A 16,009-nucleotide genomic window follows, 5' to 3' on the forward strand; every position below is an offset into this window, starting at 1 on the left:
CATACGTGAGCCTGTGGCTTTCGCGGGGGAAGGCCTTGAGGCCTTCCCTTGCGAAAGCTAGGCTGCAACCCCCCCACCTGTCTTCGGCCACGTACCATATGCGAGCCCGCGGCTTTCGCGAGGGAAGGCCTGGAGGCCTTCCCTTGCAAAAGCTAGGCCGCCGCCTTCAGCTGCTACCGCCCCCCGGCTTCGGCCACATGGCAGCTTTTGCAGGGAAGGCCTTCCCTATCAAAAGCTGGGCCTCTGCCACTCACCCGAAGCCTCCCGAGTCCCGCCGCCGGGGCATAGTTGCTTACCTGAGGGGGAAGCAGCAAGCTCCTGGAAGGCCAAGGGAATTTTCAAATGGAGGTCAAGCGCAAAAAAAAGCTTCGCTTCGCCTCCAGCCCGCTCACTGATTGGTCTGACTCCAGCCAATCAGTGAGCAGCAGGCTGGGCTTAGTGCAGACAGGCAGGGGAGCGAGCGAGCGAGCTGCGGATGGGCAGGGGAGTGAGCGAGTGAGCTGCGACGCGCCGGCAAAAGGGCAGTTTGCAGCGACAGGGGCCAGGACCGGTATCGGCTTTCCCGGAAGTTAATTACTTCCGGGTTCAACGACCAACTGGTACGCGCAAACCGGGGCGAACCAGGAGGAACCCACCCCTGATCTTTGCCATGGGAGATGGGACGAATTACTGAGTGAAGATTGGGGTATGAAATGGAATGCTTCCTTTTGGAATTAAACCCTTTCACATTGCATGAATAAAAGTAACAGTCATCACTATGGTTCTTTTGCTCTGGCCATACCATAGGAATCCCATAACGGAAAGATTTTTTCTTATCCTTGAACCAGTTTTGGAGGTCCTCAACACACCGTTTGCATACTTTATGAGGTGCCCAAACTTTATCTTGATCTCCAATTTTTAGTCCAAAGTATGTGAAGTATACTTTTTTCACCAAGTCTGTAATATTCTGTTGTTGCCTAAACACTGTATATTCACCACAGATGAAACAGAAACTGTCTGGTGAATTAATACACTTTCACGGAGCCATAACATAACGGTTGAAGAATGACGAGCTAACATGAATTGCGATGAAAAAGTGTGAACAGCCTAGAACCAAGAACCTGATGATGATTCGTGCACAAGTGTGGCATGCAGGAGAGAGCAGCTCTGTGTCTGTACATGAGACGTCACAGTGCTGGCCACACCCCCTGCACTGACCAGAGATGCTGCTATCTACCCTGTGTCTCCCTCCCACTGGATTCTTCAGGAAAGATTAACCCCTTCTACCATTAGAAGCACAGACTTAAAACTTGCTTAGCTTATGTATATATTGCTGACCATCAGATTTACAGTGCTATATTTTTTTTACATAACTCGGACAAACCCTTTAAGGTTTTTTTTTTGGCATTTTGTATCTTAAATGCACTTATGTGAATTAATTAATAGTAATTTGGACTTGAAATTTGGTTAAAAACCCATAATATAAAAAAAATACCAAAAATTAAAAAAAATGATAAATTTGAAGACAATTTTGCATGTTGTGGCAAATCATGACGTCTAGGAGTTTTTTCAATATTTTATTTGTTTTCAGCACACCAAAATACATGGAAATTAGATGAAAATAATCAAACAGCTTTTTAGTCACAGACCTGTGATCAGTCTTGGATAAACAATCCAACAGTTCAAATAACATGCTGAGAAAAAAGGAAACATATGTTCCTCTGCTGAAAATCTCAGATTTTAGCAGCAATGATATGTTTTATGCTCATTAATACTACAGTTTTTAAAACAACATATTTTGGTTTTAAAAATCATGTGGGGAAATGCTTAATGATTGGCTTTTTATTCACGATTTAGGAATGACTAATTAACAGTAAAGCTGAGAAGAAAACATATTTTAGAAGTAACAGCATCTGTTTCTTGTAATGGGTACTAGTTCTCTTTTCCCTTATTTTCTAGTAATGTTTGGTTTCTGACTCCTTTTTTTAACAATTTAACTTTTTAAATATCTGGTATTTATAAAATCTTTAGATAGTTGTAGAAGAATTCCTAGAAGATATAAACAATATTTTGAATTCTGGAGAGGTACCTAATCTGTTTGAAAAGGATGAGCTGGAGTTTGTCATGGCAGCTACTCGGCCCAAGGCAAAAGAAGTAGGAATAGCAGAGGGCAACAGAGATGAGGTAAGATAAATACTGCTTTACATGTATAATTTAAATCCATGTTTACTATAGATATTTAAATGTATCAGCAATTTATAGGAATTAGAGAGGTATATAAGTAGTCCTTGACTTACAACCATTCATTTAGGGACCATTGAAAAATTTCAATGGCAGTGACTTATGACCGTTTTTCATACTTGCAACCATCGCAACACCCCCATAGTCACATCAAAATTCAGGCACTTGGCAAATGACATGTATTTATGACAGTTGCACTATACCAAAGTCATGTGATCACCATTTGTAAACTTCCCAGCTAGTTTTTGACAAATAATGGGAATTCGCTTCATGACCACATGCTTCACTTAACAACTGTGACAAAAAGGTCATAAAATGGGGTAAAACTTAACAACTGCCTTGCTTACCAATGAAAATTTTGGCCTCAGTTGTGACTGAAAGCCCAGGACTGTAAGTCCTGTATTTAAATCACTTAGACCCGGGATGGCGAACCTATGCCATGCGGAGCCATTTGTCAGGGCACGCAAGGCGCTGCCCTGTCAGAGGGCCAGCTGAGTTCACCCTTTTTTAAAGCCATTTTTCGCCCTCCCCAGGCTCCAGAGGTTTTATAGGAGCCTGGGGAGGGCAAAAAGAGGCTCCCCCCCCCCCCGGAAGCCCTCCGGAGGCTTCATGAGCTTCCTTGAAGCCTCCGGAGTGCAAAAAAATGGCCCTATGGGCAAACCGGAAGTTCAGGAATGGACTTCCGGTTTGCTCAGAGGGTCGTTTTAAGTGCTCCGGAGGCTTCAGGGAAGCCTCCTGAAGGTCCCTAAAGCCTCTGGAGCGCTCAAAACAACCCTCCAAGCAAACTGGAAGTCACTTCTGGTTTGCTCGTAGGGTCTTTTTTTGCCCTCCGGAGGCTTTAGGGAAGCCTCCTGAAGCCTCCAGAGGGCCTCTGGGGGGGAGGCTTTTTTCGCCCTCCCCAGGCTCTTATAAAGCTTCTGGAGCCTGGGGAGGGCGAAAAAAGGATGCAAAAATGGGGGGTCACACCTGTAGTGCGCGCATGCGCACTGGGTAGGTCATGCATTGTATTATGGGTGCGGCATGCCCACGCATGACCCCCTGCACTCCCCCCACTTATGGCATGCGAGCCAAAAAAGGTTCGCCATCACTGACTTAGACTATCGCTTCTTGTAATATATCATTCTCAGTAACACAAACTGTCTAAAAAATGGATGATGTCAATGATACTAATAATTATGTTTACTTTCAATCTCCAAATTATAACTTGTCTTTTCTCAGGTTTTTCAGTACTTCATTAATCGAGTCCGACAGAAGCTACACATTGTCCTGTGTATGAGTCCTGTTGGAGATGCTTTCCGAGCACGGTGCCGAATGTTTCCCTCCCTTGTGAATTGCTGCACGATTGACTGGTTTGTGCAGGTAAATAATTCATTAAAGAATGTTGATAAGATGTTCAATAATTCATGAATCTACTTCAAGGATTGCTACTTTCCCATCAAGTTTACTTTTTTCTATATTCTGCACCATTACATTTAACCTCAGAAACCTCTTTCGTTAGAAGTGTTACTTAGAACACTGACATTAAATACAAGTTAATATAATTTTGGGTAATGGTCAAATATTGGCCCTTGGTCTTTCTCATCATTTGTGGCTTTTAAGAAAATTACTTTATATTTTATAGGGAAAGTAGAAATATCTCTGCTAAATTTTACTAGTTACTAAAAGGAAAATACTTCAGTAGTCAATTTTCATTAATGTTTTCATGGGTTACAAGTGGACTACCTTAGTATTTCTTACCAATTCCATAAATCATAAATTAAAGCAGCTGCCTGATGTTCATGCCATATGAAAGTAGGATATTATATTAAGTACAATTTAATAATGTCCTCCACTTCCTTTTAATCTGTCTATTACAATTCTGCTGAAATAATTAGAAAAGAAATGGTTTGTATATTGCATATATACTTCAAGAAAGATTATATAGATAGCCATTTTTTCTTTTTTTTTCTCCAGTGGCCAAAAGAAGCACTTCTTTCTGTATCAAGAACTTTTTTTATGCATGTTGATCTTGGAAGTGATCGAATGAAAGAGAAACTTTCTGTAATGTGTGTAGACATCCACATGAGTGTTACAGAGATGGCAGAACAGTATTATGCTGAGCTCCGGCGACGCTACTACACAACACCAACTTCTTATTTAGAGTTAATCAATCTTTATTTGTCCATGCTTGCTGAAAAAAGGAAGCAACTGGTTTCAGTAGGTTGATCTTTATTAAAATAATAATAGAATTAAGTATAGAAGTGTGTTTTATTCTCTACCCCACTTTTGTCATATAAACAAGCACTCTTTCTATTGTTCTTAGTAGTGAAATATTACTATTCAGTATTAGGAGTGTAGGTATTCTTTCTATTAAATTGGTTTAACTATAATCATCCTTCAATTTATATCTAAATTAACCATGATTGTATAAGAAATTCAGATATCAACATTTCTGTCTCTGAATAAGGCAATCTGCATTAAGGAAGAACAGGTATGTCGCTGGTTTTAGCCATACTTTTCACAAATAACAGGAGTTTTGTGCATTATCTTCCATACAGCTGCTGCTAATCAGTACAGTGAATGACAATGTATTCTGGTCTTCATATGTAGACAGAGCTAGGACTGCAAATTCCATAAGCTTCAAATGTTATATGCAGCAGTAATAAGAGGCGTAACTGGATATAGCAGCATGGATGGGAATGTAATTGTCTTCCTCTCAGCGACCTTCTAGATTGGCACAATATGGACTAGCCTTCTTCACTATTCAGATGTCTTTATACCAGTGCTGCCCCCACCGCAAACTTTTGGGCATCAGGAACCAGTTCAGTAGAGAAAGGTTTTTCCACAGACCGGAGGGGGCATGGTTTCGCATGCTACCTGTATCCTTTGGGTGGGGCTTCGCTTGTTTCTGAGATGCCTCAGCCTGGTGCCAGTCCATGGACCAGGGCTTGGGACCCCTGCTTTAGACCATTTTGGTTGGAAATTCTGGGAGCTATGGTCTGATTGAGGAGTACCAGTTGAGGAAGCCTACCCAAAGATCTAGTAGAAAAAACATTGCAACAAAATGTCAATTATACTGTGAAAACAAGGTTAACTTTGATAGAAATATTTATTTTCTTTGTTATAAAAGATAATGTTTTTTTAGTAAAAGAAATACTAAAACTAGCCAGTCGAGTAATTTCTTTGACATGCTGATTTGGCTATTAAAATGATATATTAAAATATTCATTATTATGGTCATTTTAATCTAACTATGATTATCCATAGTATTACTGAAAACAGCCACCTGCATCAGCTTTTTAAGATAATATCTTTTCAAAGTACTAAAAAAAATATCAATATTTATTTGCTTTATTTTTCAGGCTCGGGATCGGGTAAAAAATGGTTTGTCCAAACTGTTAGAGACAAATGTGCTTGTTGACAAAATGAAATTAGATCTTTCTGCTTTAGAACCAATTCTCAAGGAGAAATCAGTGGATGTTGAGGCTTTGATGGAAAAATTAGCAGTCGACCAAGAAAACGCTGATCAGGTATAAAATGTTATTAATCGAACCTGTGCTCTAGCAAGGGTATGGCTAGCTGATGAGAGCTAAATAGCTTGAAATAGATCTATACTAGTCTCCCTTTATTTATTTATCAGCACAAATATAACAAATGTAACAAAAAGGCAACAGTAAAAAATATTGGGTTTCTGTCTGGATGGTCTCTTGTGACGAGCCGAAGGACAGAGAATGGAAGTGTGATCTTCCTCCCATATTTGGGCATACCAGGGGTTGTGACTTTAAATATATATATATATATATATATATATGTATGTATGTATGTATGTATGTATGTATGTATGTATGTATGTATATCCCTAATAAATGGAGATGCACAAACATCTTTGAGATCACCTTTGAGAAACACAATCAGCCAATTGGCCATTTTGGGCGCAGCCACAATTTTTACAATTCAAGAATTGCCACTGCTTCCAAAATGCTGTCCTCTTCCAGAATAGTACCATGTGGCCTCTGTATGGGAAGATTGGCTAGCTCTCTTTCTCAAAGATGGTCTTCAGTAAGTGGAGTGAGATGTGACTAGGGTGAGTGAAGGTCCAAGGGTATGTAAACTAGTAGGGTGGGAAATTGTGAAAAGGGTACCTCAAGGTGGGGGACACCCAGGTAAAACACATACAAATACCAAACGCTCCACTTAATGACATTAGAGGGTCACTTAACCATAATGGGGAAAGCAGGAATTGTTGCCATTAAGTAAGGCAATCACATGGACAACTCACTTCATGACTGCCACAACTTATGATCATAATTTTATGCTAAATTGTGACCATAAACTAAAGACTACCCAAAATGCTGTCTTGATTGCTTTGGGTAGGGAAAGCATTATCAAGGCACAGCTTTTAACTTTCTTCTTTAAGAAAGTGATATCTTTCCACATGTTAAAAGATCAGTTCATAATAGCAATAGCACTTAGACTTATATACCACTTCATAGTGCTTTACAGCTCTTTTTAAGCAGTTTATAGAGACAGCATATTTCCCACAACAATCTGGATCCTCATTTTACCTACCTCAAAAGGATGGAAGGCTGAGTCAACCTTCAGCTTGTCAGAATCGAACTGCTGGCAGTCAGCAGAGTTAGCCTGCAATGCTGCATTCTAACCATTGCACCACCATAGCTCTAGTAGAAGAATATTACTACAATAGAAACAATAAACTTACCAGAATTCTTCTCAGTGGAGGTTTTTGATCCACCAGAAACTGCCTGAAAAGGAATTTCTCTGGTTATACAATTCCCCCCTCTGCTTTAAAACTCTGGAGGAGTAGGGAATCCTTTGAGGCAATGGGGAAGATTGTATTGGAGTACTGTTGATAGTACTGTTCTTCCTGCTAGAAGACTTTTTCTTCAAGACATTTTATCTAATCCACTAAATTATAAATTCCCATATAACCAATAACCACTACCTGCTCTATTTCGTTTTCTTAGGAAACATGCATGTAATCCTCAACTTAAAAGCATTCATTTCCCAATGGTTTGAATTTACAATGTGCTTTAAAAAGTGATTTACTACCTGTCTTCAAAGTTACGACGATTGCATCACCCCGATAGTCACATGAGTTAGGGCACTTGGCAGTTGGCTTGCATTCGTAACCATAGTCACAGGATGGCGATTTGCAACCTTTATAGCCATCTTCCAACAAACAGAGGCAATGGGGGAAGCTGGATTTGCTGAACAACTATGTGATTCACTTAGCAATGTTAAAAATACTTGTGAAATTGGGTTGGGGAGGTCATGTGATGGCTCGTTTAACAACCACATTGTTAGCGACCAAAATAGCAATAGCAGTTAGACTTATATACCGCTTCATAGGGCTTTCAGCCCTCTCTAAGCGGTTTACAGAGTCAGCATATCGCCCCCACAGTCTGGGTCCTCATTTCACCCACCTCGGAAGGATGGAAGTCTGAGTCAACCCTGAGCCGGTGAGATTTGAACTGCCGAACTGCAGGACTGCAGTCAGCTGAAGTAGCCTGCAGTGCTGCATTTAACCACTGCGCCACCTCGGCTCTGTTCCTTGAGTCTTCCTTAAGTCGAGGATTACCTGTGTTTAAAAAAAATTGTTAAAATATGTATTTCTTTTTCATTTTATTTATTGATTAATTTTTATGCTGCCCATCTCCCCTACAAGGTGACACTTTTTTCTTCCAGGTTAGGCGTGTTGTTCAGGAAGATGAAGCTGTTGCAAAAGTAAAAGCGGAGGAAACTCAGGCAATAGCTGATGATGCCCAGCGAGATTTGGATGAAGCCCTTCCAGCTTTAGAAGCTGCCAACAAAGCCTTAGATTCTTTAGATAAGGCAGATATTTCTGAAATCAGAGTTTTCACTAAACCGCCTGATCTTGTCATGACAGTGATGGAAGCTATTTGTATTCTTTTAAATGCAAAGTAAGATTACTATACTGTATATTTAATCTTTTGCATTGACTTGTAGCTTTACCCTTCACCTAGTCCTAGAGTGATGTCATTTCTGAAAACAAATTTATTTAGCATGTGTTAATTTTTACATCTTTTGTGCAATATATGTGATGCCACTCTGACATAAATTTCCTTACAGCTATTGAGATAGCTAATGTCATGAAGCTGAAACCATAAACATAGTGACCTCACATTATCCCTTTGGTAATAGTTATAGATAGCTCTTTCCCTTCCCCCACTCCCATCCTTAGATACTTGGGCTTCAGATTCAAAAGGAAACATGTGCATCGGAGCACACCTGGCACCTTTCGGCAACTCCTAAGTCTCTTTCCAAGGTCACAGAGTTGTCTTCTGCAGCTGGTGTGCAATCTTGAGAAATGTTAGCTTCAATGAGTAGCTGACAGCATGTCCCAATGGAATCCAGTAATGTGTGACCCTTTAAGTGTAGTTATTGGAGAGCAAATGAAAGGCATAGTAATAGACTTTTCTAAAAGATAGGTTGGTCTAGTAGTTAAGACACCCTGATAGAAACCAGGAGACCATGAATTGTAGTCCCACCTTAGGCATGAAAAGCTGGCTGGTTGGTTTTGGGCCAGTCACCCTCTCTCAGCCCAACCCACCTCATAAGGTTGTGTTTGAGGGGGAAATGGGAGGAGGAAGAAGTATTAGGTATGCTAACTGCCTTAGATTATTTATACAGATAATAAAGGTGGGATAAAAAATAAATAAATACAATAAGAGTTCTGAATTTTCAAGACTCTGGTCCACCTCATTGTAAGTAGTACTTCATTTACTATCACCAAACTACACTTCTTCCTTAACACTTACAGTTTACTCCATTCCTCTCAATATTCACTCTTTATTTTTTTCTTTCCAGGTTTCGTCTGCCATTGCACTGTCCCAACTGTTCTTTTTATATATTTTTCTCCCAGATAAGCTGTCAACTATTGTGGCATAGCCTCGAAATATAGCTGTTCAGTTGGCTGTTGGCATAAGTATTTCATCAACCTTTAAGCTTTCCAAAAGACCAATGCCCACACCGTTCTCTAAACTGTCTTCCCTAGTGGCCAAAATCTGTTCTCTGATTCAACTTATAGGGAATATAGGGATAGCTGTCCATTTCATAGCTAGTCCATTCTTCCCCTAGCAGAATGATTGACATTTGCAATCAACTATTACATATTTACTAAAAGATTTGATTTTTCAGTTTGGGGGGGAAAATCCTCATTTGTAATCTAAATTCAATTTTGTACATACCAAGCCAGACAAAACTGACACGCAGAGTAAATTTGCAAGTTGGTTCTACCCTTCTAAACATTGTATGTCCCATCTGCTTATGAGTATGAATAACTCCTTAAATAGATACACCTCTTTGATGTTTTATGATGATTGCTCATTTGACGTAATCCAGTGGTTACTCATTTGATTATGTCTGATTTATTTCAGCCATGTCATGCATGCACATTCATTGGAGAAGGCAATGACTTTAGGAATGGTTAATGGAACAAGAAGAAGGGGCAAGCAAAAACATGCTGGCTTGATAATATCAAATCTGATACAAAGTTGTACATCAAACAAATGAAAGAAGCTGTGCTTGATAGGATAGCATGGAGAGCACTTGCCTATAAAGTCGCCAATAGTCAGATAAGATTAAATGGTTAAAGCAACAGTAACTCCGTTTGCTTAATTAGTTTAATCAAGATTATCACCTTGTGTTAATGTGTGGGCATGGCCAGCTCAACATCACTTGTGTTGGCGCAACTGCATAGACTTCCTGCAGTGCTCTGCAAGGGAAAATGGAGCTTGAGAAAACCGTGTGTGACCCTCCCAAGTTCTGTTTTCGCTGGCAGATGCACATGGGCCGGTCCTTCACTGTTTTCAGGGTGGCCCTCTGGGCCAGGTCTAAGCACCCCACAGGTTGGATCCAGCCCGCAGGCCTTGAGTTTAACACCTCTGGTATAAATATACTCCTAATAAGTTTTACAAAAAAATGAGCCCCACTGAATTCAGTGACTCTGAGTAAACAGAAATGCTGTCCAATATTATCAAGTTTAAAATGGAATAACTGTTCAATAACTATGACTAAATGGTATCAGTTTATTTATATGTTTGTCAATTTCTTACAAGACCATCTTCTCTTCATCTATTGGTATCAGTTTGAGAATCTGTATTCTACATATCCTTTTTAATGCTCAGAGAGCATTAAATCATATAGAACAATATAGAATTAGTTTCCTTTTTTTATGCTTCACTTATGTTTTGGTAGTCTTGATTTTAAAACAACATTGTTTTGTCATGTAGCAATTTAAGCTCTTGAACAAAAACATGACATGTAGATAACTATTGTTTTGGGGGAAGAGAAATCAGAACATTTCATTTATGCGTTTCTCTTTCTATAACTAAAGGACTGTAATTAATCATATCTTTCAGGTTATTTATGACAGTATATAAAGAGTGTAACCCTATACATGTTTACTCAGAAATAAAAAACTACATTTAATAATTGCTTTTAGAAGGTGTGGCATAGGATTGCCGATAGCCCACAGTAATGTCATTCGCCAAATAAACTACAACACTTGGAATATTTAGTGCTGGCACTTCAGTTTCTCAGAACTAAACCTCAAGCTGCAGTTGTAAATTGTCTTCTTTCCATTTCTACATAAAAAATGAATTATGTATGACATCAAAAATGACAGCATATTTTATCAATCTCTCATTTACTTTTAGAGTATGCCAATGATATGGATGAAAACATATTTTCTGTTTAAAAAGTATAAAGGAACCTTGTGTTTGCCAAGGAAAAAGAAAGATCAAAAAGACTGCCTCAAGATAATGAAATTATGTATTTTTACGTGTTGGGATATAGTTAGATTTTTCTATGCTGTAAAGGAAGAGAAATTTAAGCAGCCTAATATATTTCCTTAAAAAAATGAATTAAATGATATTCATAATGGTTAAGGCACCAGGCTAGAAAGCAGGAGATTGTAAATTCTAGTCCCAGTTTTGGGCCAGTCTCTCTCTCTCTCAGTCCAACCACCTCGCAAGGTTGTTGTGGGGAGAATAGGAAGAAGGAGGAGTTAGATATATTCACTGCCTGGAATTACTGATAAAAAGTAATGAAGGTGGGATAAAAATTCTAAATAATAATACACTTTTCTTGGAACAGCTTTTATCCACCATCAAACATTCACATTTGCCTATCCCAGGTCCTTGGGAAGGACTCAGTAAGTGGATAAAAATGCAAAACCCAGTCTGACCATCTTGGCTGACTGGGACAAACCATAGAAACTTCAGTTTATGATACTGTAAAACAGTAAATTGAACATGTAGCATCCGGCACAGTTTCCCTTATATCTTCTCCCTAGGACCAGAAGCCTAAATAATTGTTTTTAACTCTTTTCACCAAGTCTGCAGACTAGATGTACCTGTAGATCATTAAACATATATTTCATCTTAAAATTGGACTATTTTTTTTTTTAAAAAACTGATCTTTTTACAGTGCATATTTTTCAGGAAAGATCTTCATCAATCTTTTCGTTTTAATCTTTCAGGCCTGACTGGGCAACAGCAAAACAACTACTTGGGGATTCCACCTTCCTGAGGAGGCTTCTAGAATATGATAAAGAAAATATAAAGAGCGCAATATTAATGAAGCTTCAGAAATACGTAAACAATCCTGACTTTGTGCCAGAAAAGGTAGAGAAAGTGTCAAAGGCATGCAAGTCTATGTGCATGTGGGTGAGAGCGATGGATTTATACTCTCGCATTGTGAAGGTGGTTGAGCCAAAAAGGCAAAAGTTACATGGTGCCCAGGTATTTATTCTTTTTTTCTCCAGATTTTTGTATCTGCAGTCTGATTCCTATATTAACATGTAAGTTAGCGGAGCGGGGTGCAGGCACCGTGCAGTGTGTGCGCATGCACAAATGGCCTGGTTGGTTCAAATATACAGGTAAGGAACATGGGGAGCAGGTGGGCCCTCCAAAGCACCGTTCCGGTACGGTGCCTGCTGCTTTCAGCAGGCACCGGTACTCCCATACTGGCAGAACCCACCACTGATGTAACCTGTCTTGGGTTATGGAAACTGTGTAATTCTTTATTCACAATGTTAAATGCCTTTCTTTCTCTTTCCATTTCATTCCCAAACCTGCAGGGGCATAAAGTATTTTTACTCTTCTTGTCTTGCAAAAGCATAAGAGACAAAGAATTTGCTGATTCTTTAGGCCTCCCCTTCTGAATTTGCTTTCTTAAACCAGGCTGACAGTAGTGGAGAACATTTGGTTAGTTTAGCTTTCATAAAAATCTCCTCAAATTACCATTGTCTGACAGTAGCATTGCTACCACAACAATTTCAATGTTATTTTTTTTCTTTATCAAACTCTCTCATTTAAATCAAACTAACAGAACTAGGGCTGAGTTTATGTACTTCCTGCTTCCCCTCAGATCAATCCATCTCTGTATCTAAAGTTGAGGCAATTACAAGTGCATGGTTTTTTTTTAAAGTTAAAGTCATCAGCTTATTTTTATGAGTCAATGTTTGTGTTTTTATTTTGTTTTCCTCATTACATTTCTACTGCGTGACCCCCAAATTAGGGAATGTGTTGTTTCTGGAATTGCCTTCATTTACATCTTTAGAGGAACAATTAAGATTTACTTCTGTAGCAAGATGCTTATATGATAACACATGGGGAGGGGGCCTATAATGTTGTTATTTATATATTTTGAGAAGAAATATATTTGGCATTTCTGTAATTGGTTGTTGTTAGCTGTCTGGACCCTAATGTGAACAGAATGGATGACTATAAATTGAATAAATGAATCTAATGTATGTCCCAAAACCATTAGTTCATCCACTTTACATGTCTTTAAGTGGCATGCCATAATGAAGTAGCAAAATTTCAGAAATATTTCATTATCTGATAAATGAGAACCATCATATGACAATATAAAATAAAATTGAAATCAGGGAGGAAAATATCTGCTGCTGCCCATTTTCTCATAAATATTTCAAGATGTTTCTAGGAAAGTTGTTACTATAATTCCCATTCCAATGATTTTTGTTCTAAACAAAGCATGTGTGCATGAACGGGAGTAGAAAGGAGTATTTTTAGCTGTTCCATTACTAATATATTTAATTATATTGATATCACAATAAATTGTTAGTTTAGTATGATATCAAAATAGTTGGATTTGATTCAAACTTTGATTCAAATGTAATTCTATTTTAAGGGTGGTGACTCATTTTGAGGAAATCTTGAGATTCCTCAAAGTGAACATGAATATGTATTAAATGTTATATAATTTATAAGGTTATATAAGTAATTATAATGTATAATTATGTGTAGTTTCTTCTATATTCTATTTTTCTGTAAAGCAACTGTGCAAATGAATAAAATAAGACATTCAGAATATATGGAAGAATAATAATTTGAATTAATTTGTATTATGATTAGGCAGAACTTGATGCAACTTTAGCTACACTTCGTGATAAGCAAAAAAAACTGAAACAGGTAGAGGAACAAATACAGGAATTACAAGATCAATATGAAAGAAGTGTGGATGAAAAAGAAAGCCTTGGTAAGTACCTATTTTAAAAATTATAAAAAATGTTTTACACTGGTGTTTCTTAATCACCTTCTTAGGGTAAGGTACAAGTTCCAAACTCTCATGAAGTCTGTACCAATACAAGTAGTCCTTGATTTATGACCACAATTGAGCCCAAAATTTCTGTTGCTCAGCATGGCAGTTGTCAAGTGAGTTTGGGCACATTTTATGACATTTCTTGCCAAAGTAGTTAAGCGAATCACTGCAGTTATTAAATTAGTGACACAGTTGTTAAGTGAATCTGGTTCCCCCATTGACTTTGCTTGTCAGAAGGTTGCAAAAGGTGATCACATAATCCTGGGACACTGCAATCGTCATAAGTGTGAATCAGTTGCGCAGTGTCTGAGTTTTTAGTAATGTGTCCATTGGAGATACTGCAACTTTCATAAGTGTAAAAAATGGTCATAAGTCATTTTTTCAGTACTGTTGCAACTTTGAACAGTCACTAAATGAACTCTTGCAAGTCGAGGACTACTTGTAAAAGTTCACCAGTGTAGTTTATTAACATCTTAAAATTCTGCTGACATGTCATCTTTCAAAAAGACATTTTCACTGAAGATGTATACACAAAATGTAATAGCAAAATATTCGGATGTGAGAAATTGGTCATGTTATGTTCGGAAGGCAGTCTGGTAAGAAAGTGCACATTAGCAACACAAAATCAAATGATCATAATCTATTTTTTAAGAATTACTCCACAATGAAATCTTTCATATTGCTAATTCTAGTGCTGAATTTTGTTATTCATTCAAAAGACAAAAAATAGTTAACGAAATGAATTACCTTGAATTATAACCATGATCTAATAGAATTATCATTGTTTAGCAAAGACCATGGCACTGACTCAGGCTCGTCTCAACCGCGCTGGAAGACTTACAGCTGCATTAGGGGATGAACAGGTTCGATGGGAAGAAAGTATTTTGAATTTTGAGGCAGAGATTTCAAATATCACTGGAAATGTTTTCATAGCTGCTGCTTGTGTAGCTTACTATGGGGCTTTTACTGCACATTATAGACAATTGGTGAGTTAATTAAAATATTTACTTTCTCTAGATCATAATTTTTAGTGATTTGACTTTTATTTTTATCTTATTCTAAAGCCGATATGCTTCATAAAAGCTGCTGTACATCATAGAAGCAGTTGTAAATCTAAATAAGTGCAAATAATGTTTCCACATATGGGGAAAAAATCTACACAGCCAAATCATGTTTTTTCCCTGTTTGCTGTCAGTAGTCAAGAGTGGCTAAGGGAACTGGTCTAGATATGATTTTGATCTTGCTCTTAAAGAAATAATCAGGATCAAAAAGAAGAAACAAGTGTAAGTGGAAACTGTAACCTAGAATGGAAATAGTGATTTGGGAGCCAGCATTAATGCATGCCGCTCAGGTCAAATATTTATGTGGAGAAAATAAATAAAATGCAGTACTGCAGGCTGCTTCTGCTGCCTGCCGACTGCCTACAATTTAGCAGTTCAAATCTCAGCAGCCTCAAAGTTGACTCAGCCTTCCATCCTTCCAAGGTGGGTAAAATGAGGAGCCAAATTATAGGGGGGCAATATGCTGACTCTGTGAACTGCTTAGAGAGAGCTGTAAAGCACTGCAAAGTGGCATATAAGCCTAAATGCTATTGCTATTGCTATTGCTATTAAAACAGGGGGAGGAGGAAATCCTTACCCTGCCCTGCACCCTAATAATTAATAGTACTAAGGGTGCAATAGCAGTTCCTCAGAAACTATCTCTCTGTGACTATGTGTATCTCCTAGTTTTGGCATGTGCCAAAAAGGTTTACTGTTATATACAGATGGAGATAGTTTATAGAAAAGTAAAATATTTTATGTTCTTATTTGTAGATAGTGCTCGACATGGACACAATTGTGCCCAAAATTTATGTTGTTAAGTGATGTTTTCCCCATTTTATGATCTTTCTTACAATTGTTAAGTAAACAGCTGCAGTCGATAAGTTAGTAACTGGCTGTTAAGTGAATCTGGCTTCCCCATTGACTTTGCTTGTCAGAAGTTCGCAAAAGGTGATCACATGATCCTGGGACAGAGCAGGGTCATAAGTATGAACCAGTTGCCAAGCCTATGAATTTTGATCACATGTTCATGGGGATGCTACAAAGGTTGTAACATGAAAAAATGGTCACTTTTTTCAGTGCCATTGTAACTTTGAACGGTCATTAAATGAACTGTTGTAAGTTGACTACCTGTATTTTAGTAGAAATTGCAAATTGTT

At 38.2% G+C, this 16,009-nt stretch overlaps 1 protein-coding gene across 1 annotated transcript in view; it reads left to right on the forward strand.

The window, feature by feature from the left end:
- DNAH6 (dynein axonemal heavy chain 6) overlaps positions 1–16,009 on the forward strand; it is a 194,617-nt gene that overhangs the window by 107,521 nt on the left and 71,087 nt on the right. Inside the window, exons 46-53 of the mRNA XM_032214516.1 lie at positions 2,011–2,163; positions 3,439–3,579; positions 4,174–4,416; positions 5,562–5,729; positions 7,906–8,141; positions 11,723–11,984; positions 13,623–13,746; positions 14,599–14,795. Coding sequence (XP_032070407.1) covers positions 2,011–2,163; positions 3,439–3,579; positions 4,174–4,416; positions 5,562–5,729; positions 7,906–8,141; positions 11,723–11,984; positions 13,623–13,746; positions 14,599–14,795 — 1,524 coding nt within the window. The remainder of the gene's footprint in view (positions 1–2,010; positions 2,164–3,438; positions 3,580–4,173; positions 4,417–5,561; positions 5,730–7,905; positions 8,142–11,722; positions 11,985–13,622; positions 13,747–14,598; positions 14,796–16,009) is intronic.

The sequence above is a fragment of the Thamnophis elegans genome, chromosome 3, assembly GCF_009769535.1.
Source record: "Thamnophis elegans isolate rThaEle1 chromosome 3, rThaEle1.pri, whole genome shotgun sequence".
Taxonomy (NCBI): Eukaryota; Metazoa; Chordata; class Lepidosauria; order Squamata; family Colubridae; genus Thamnophis; species Thamnophis elegans.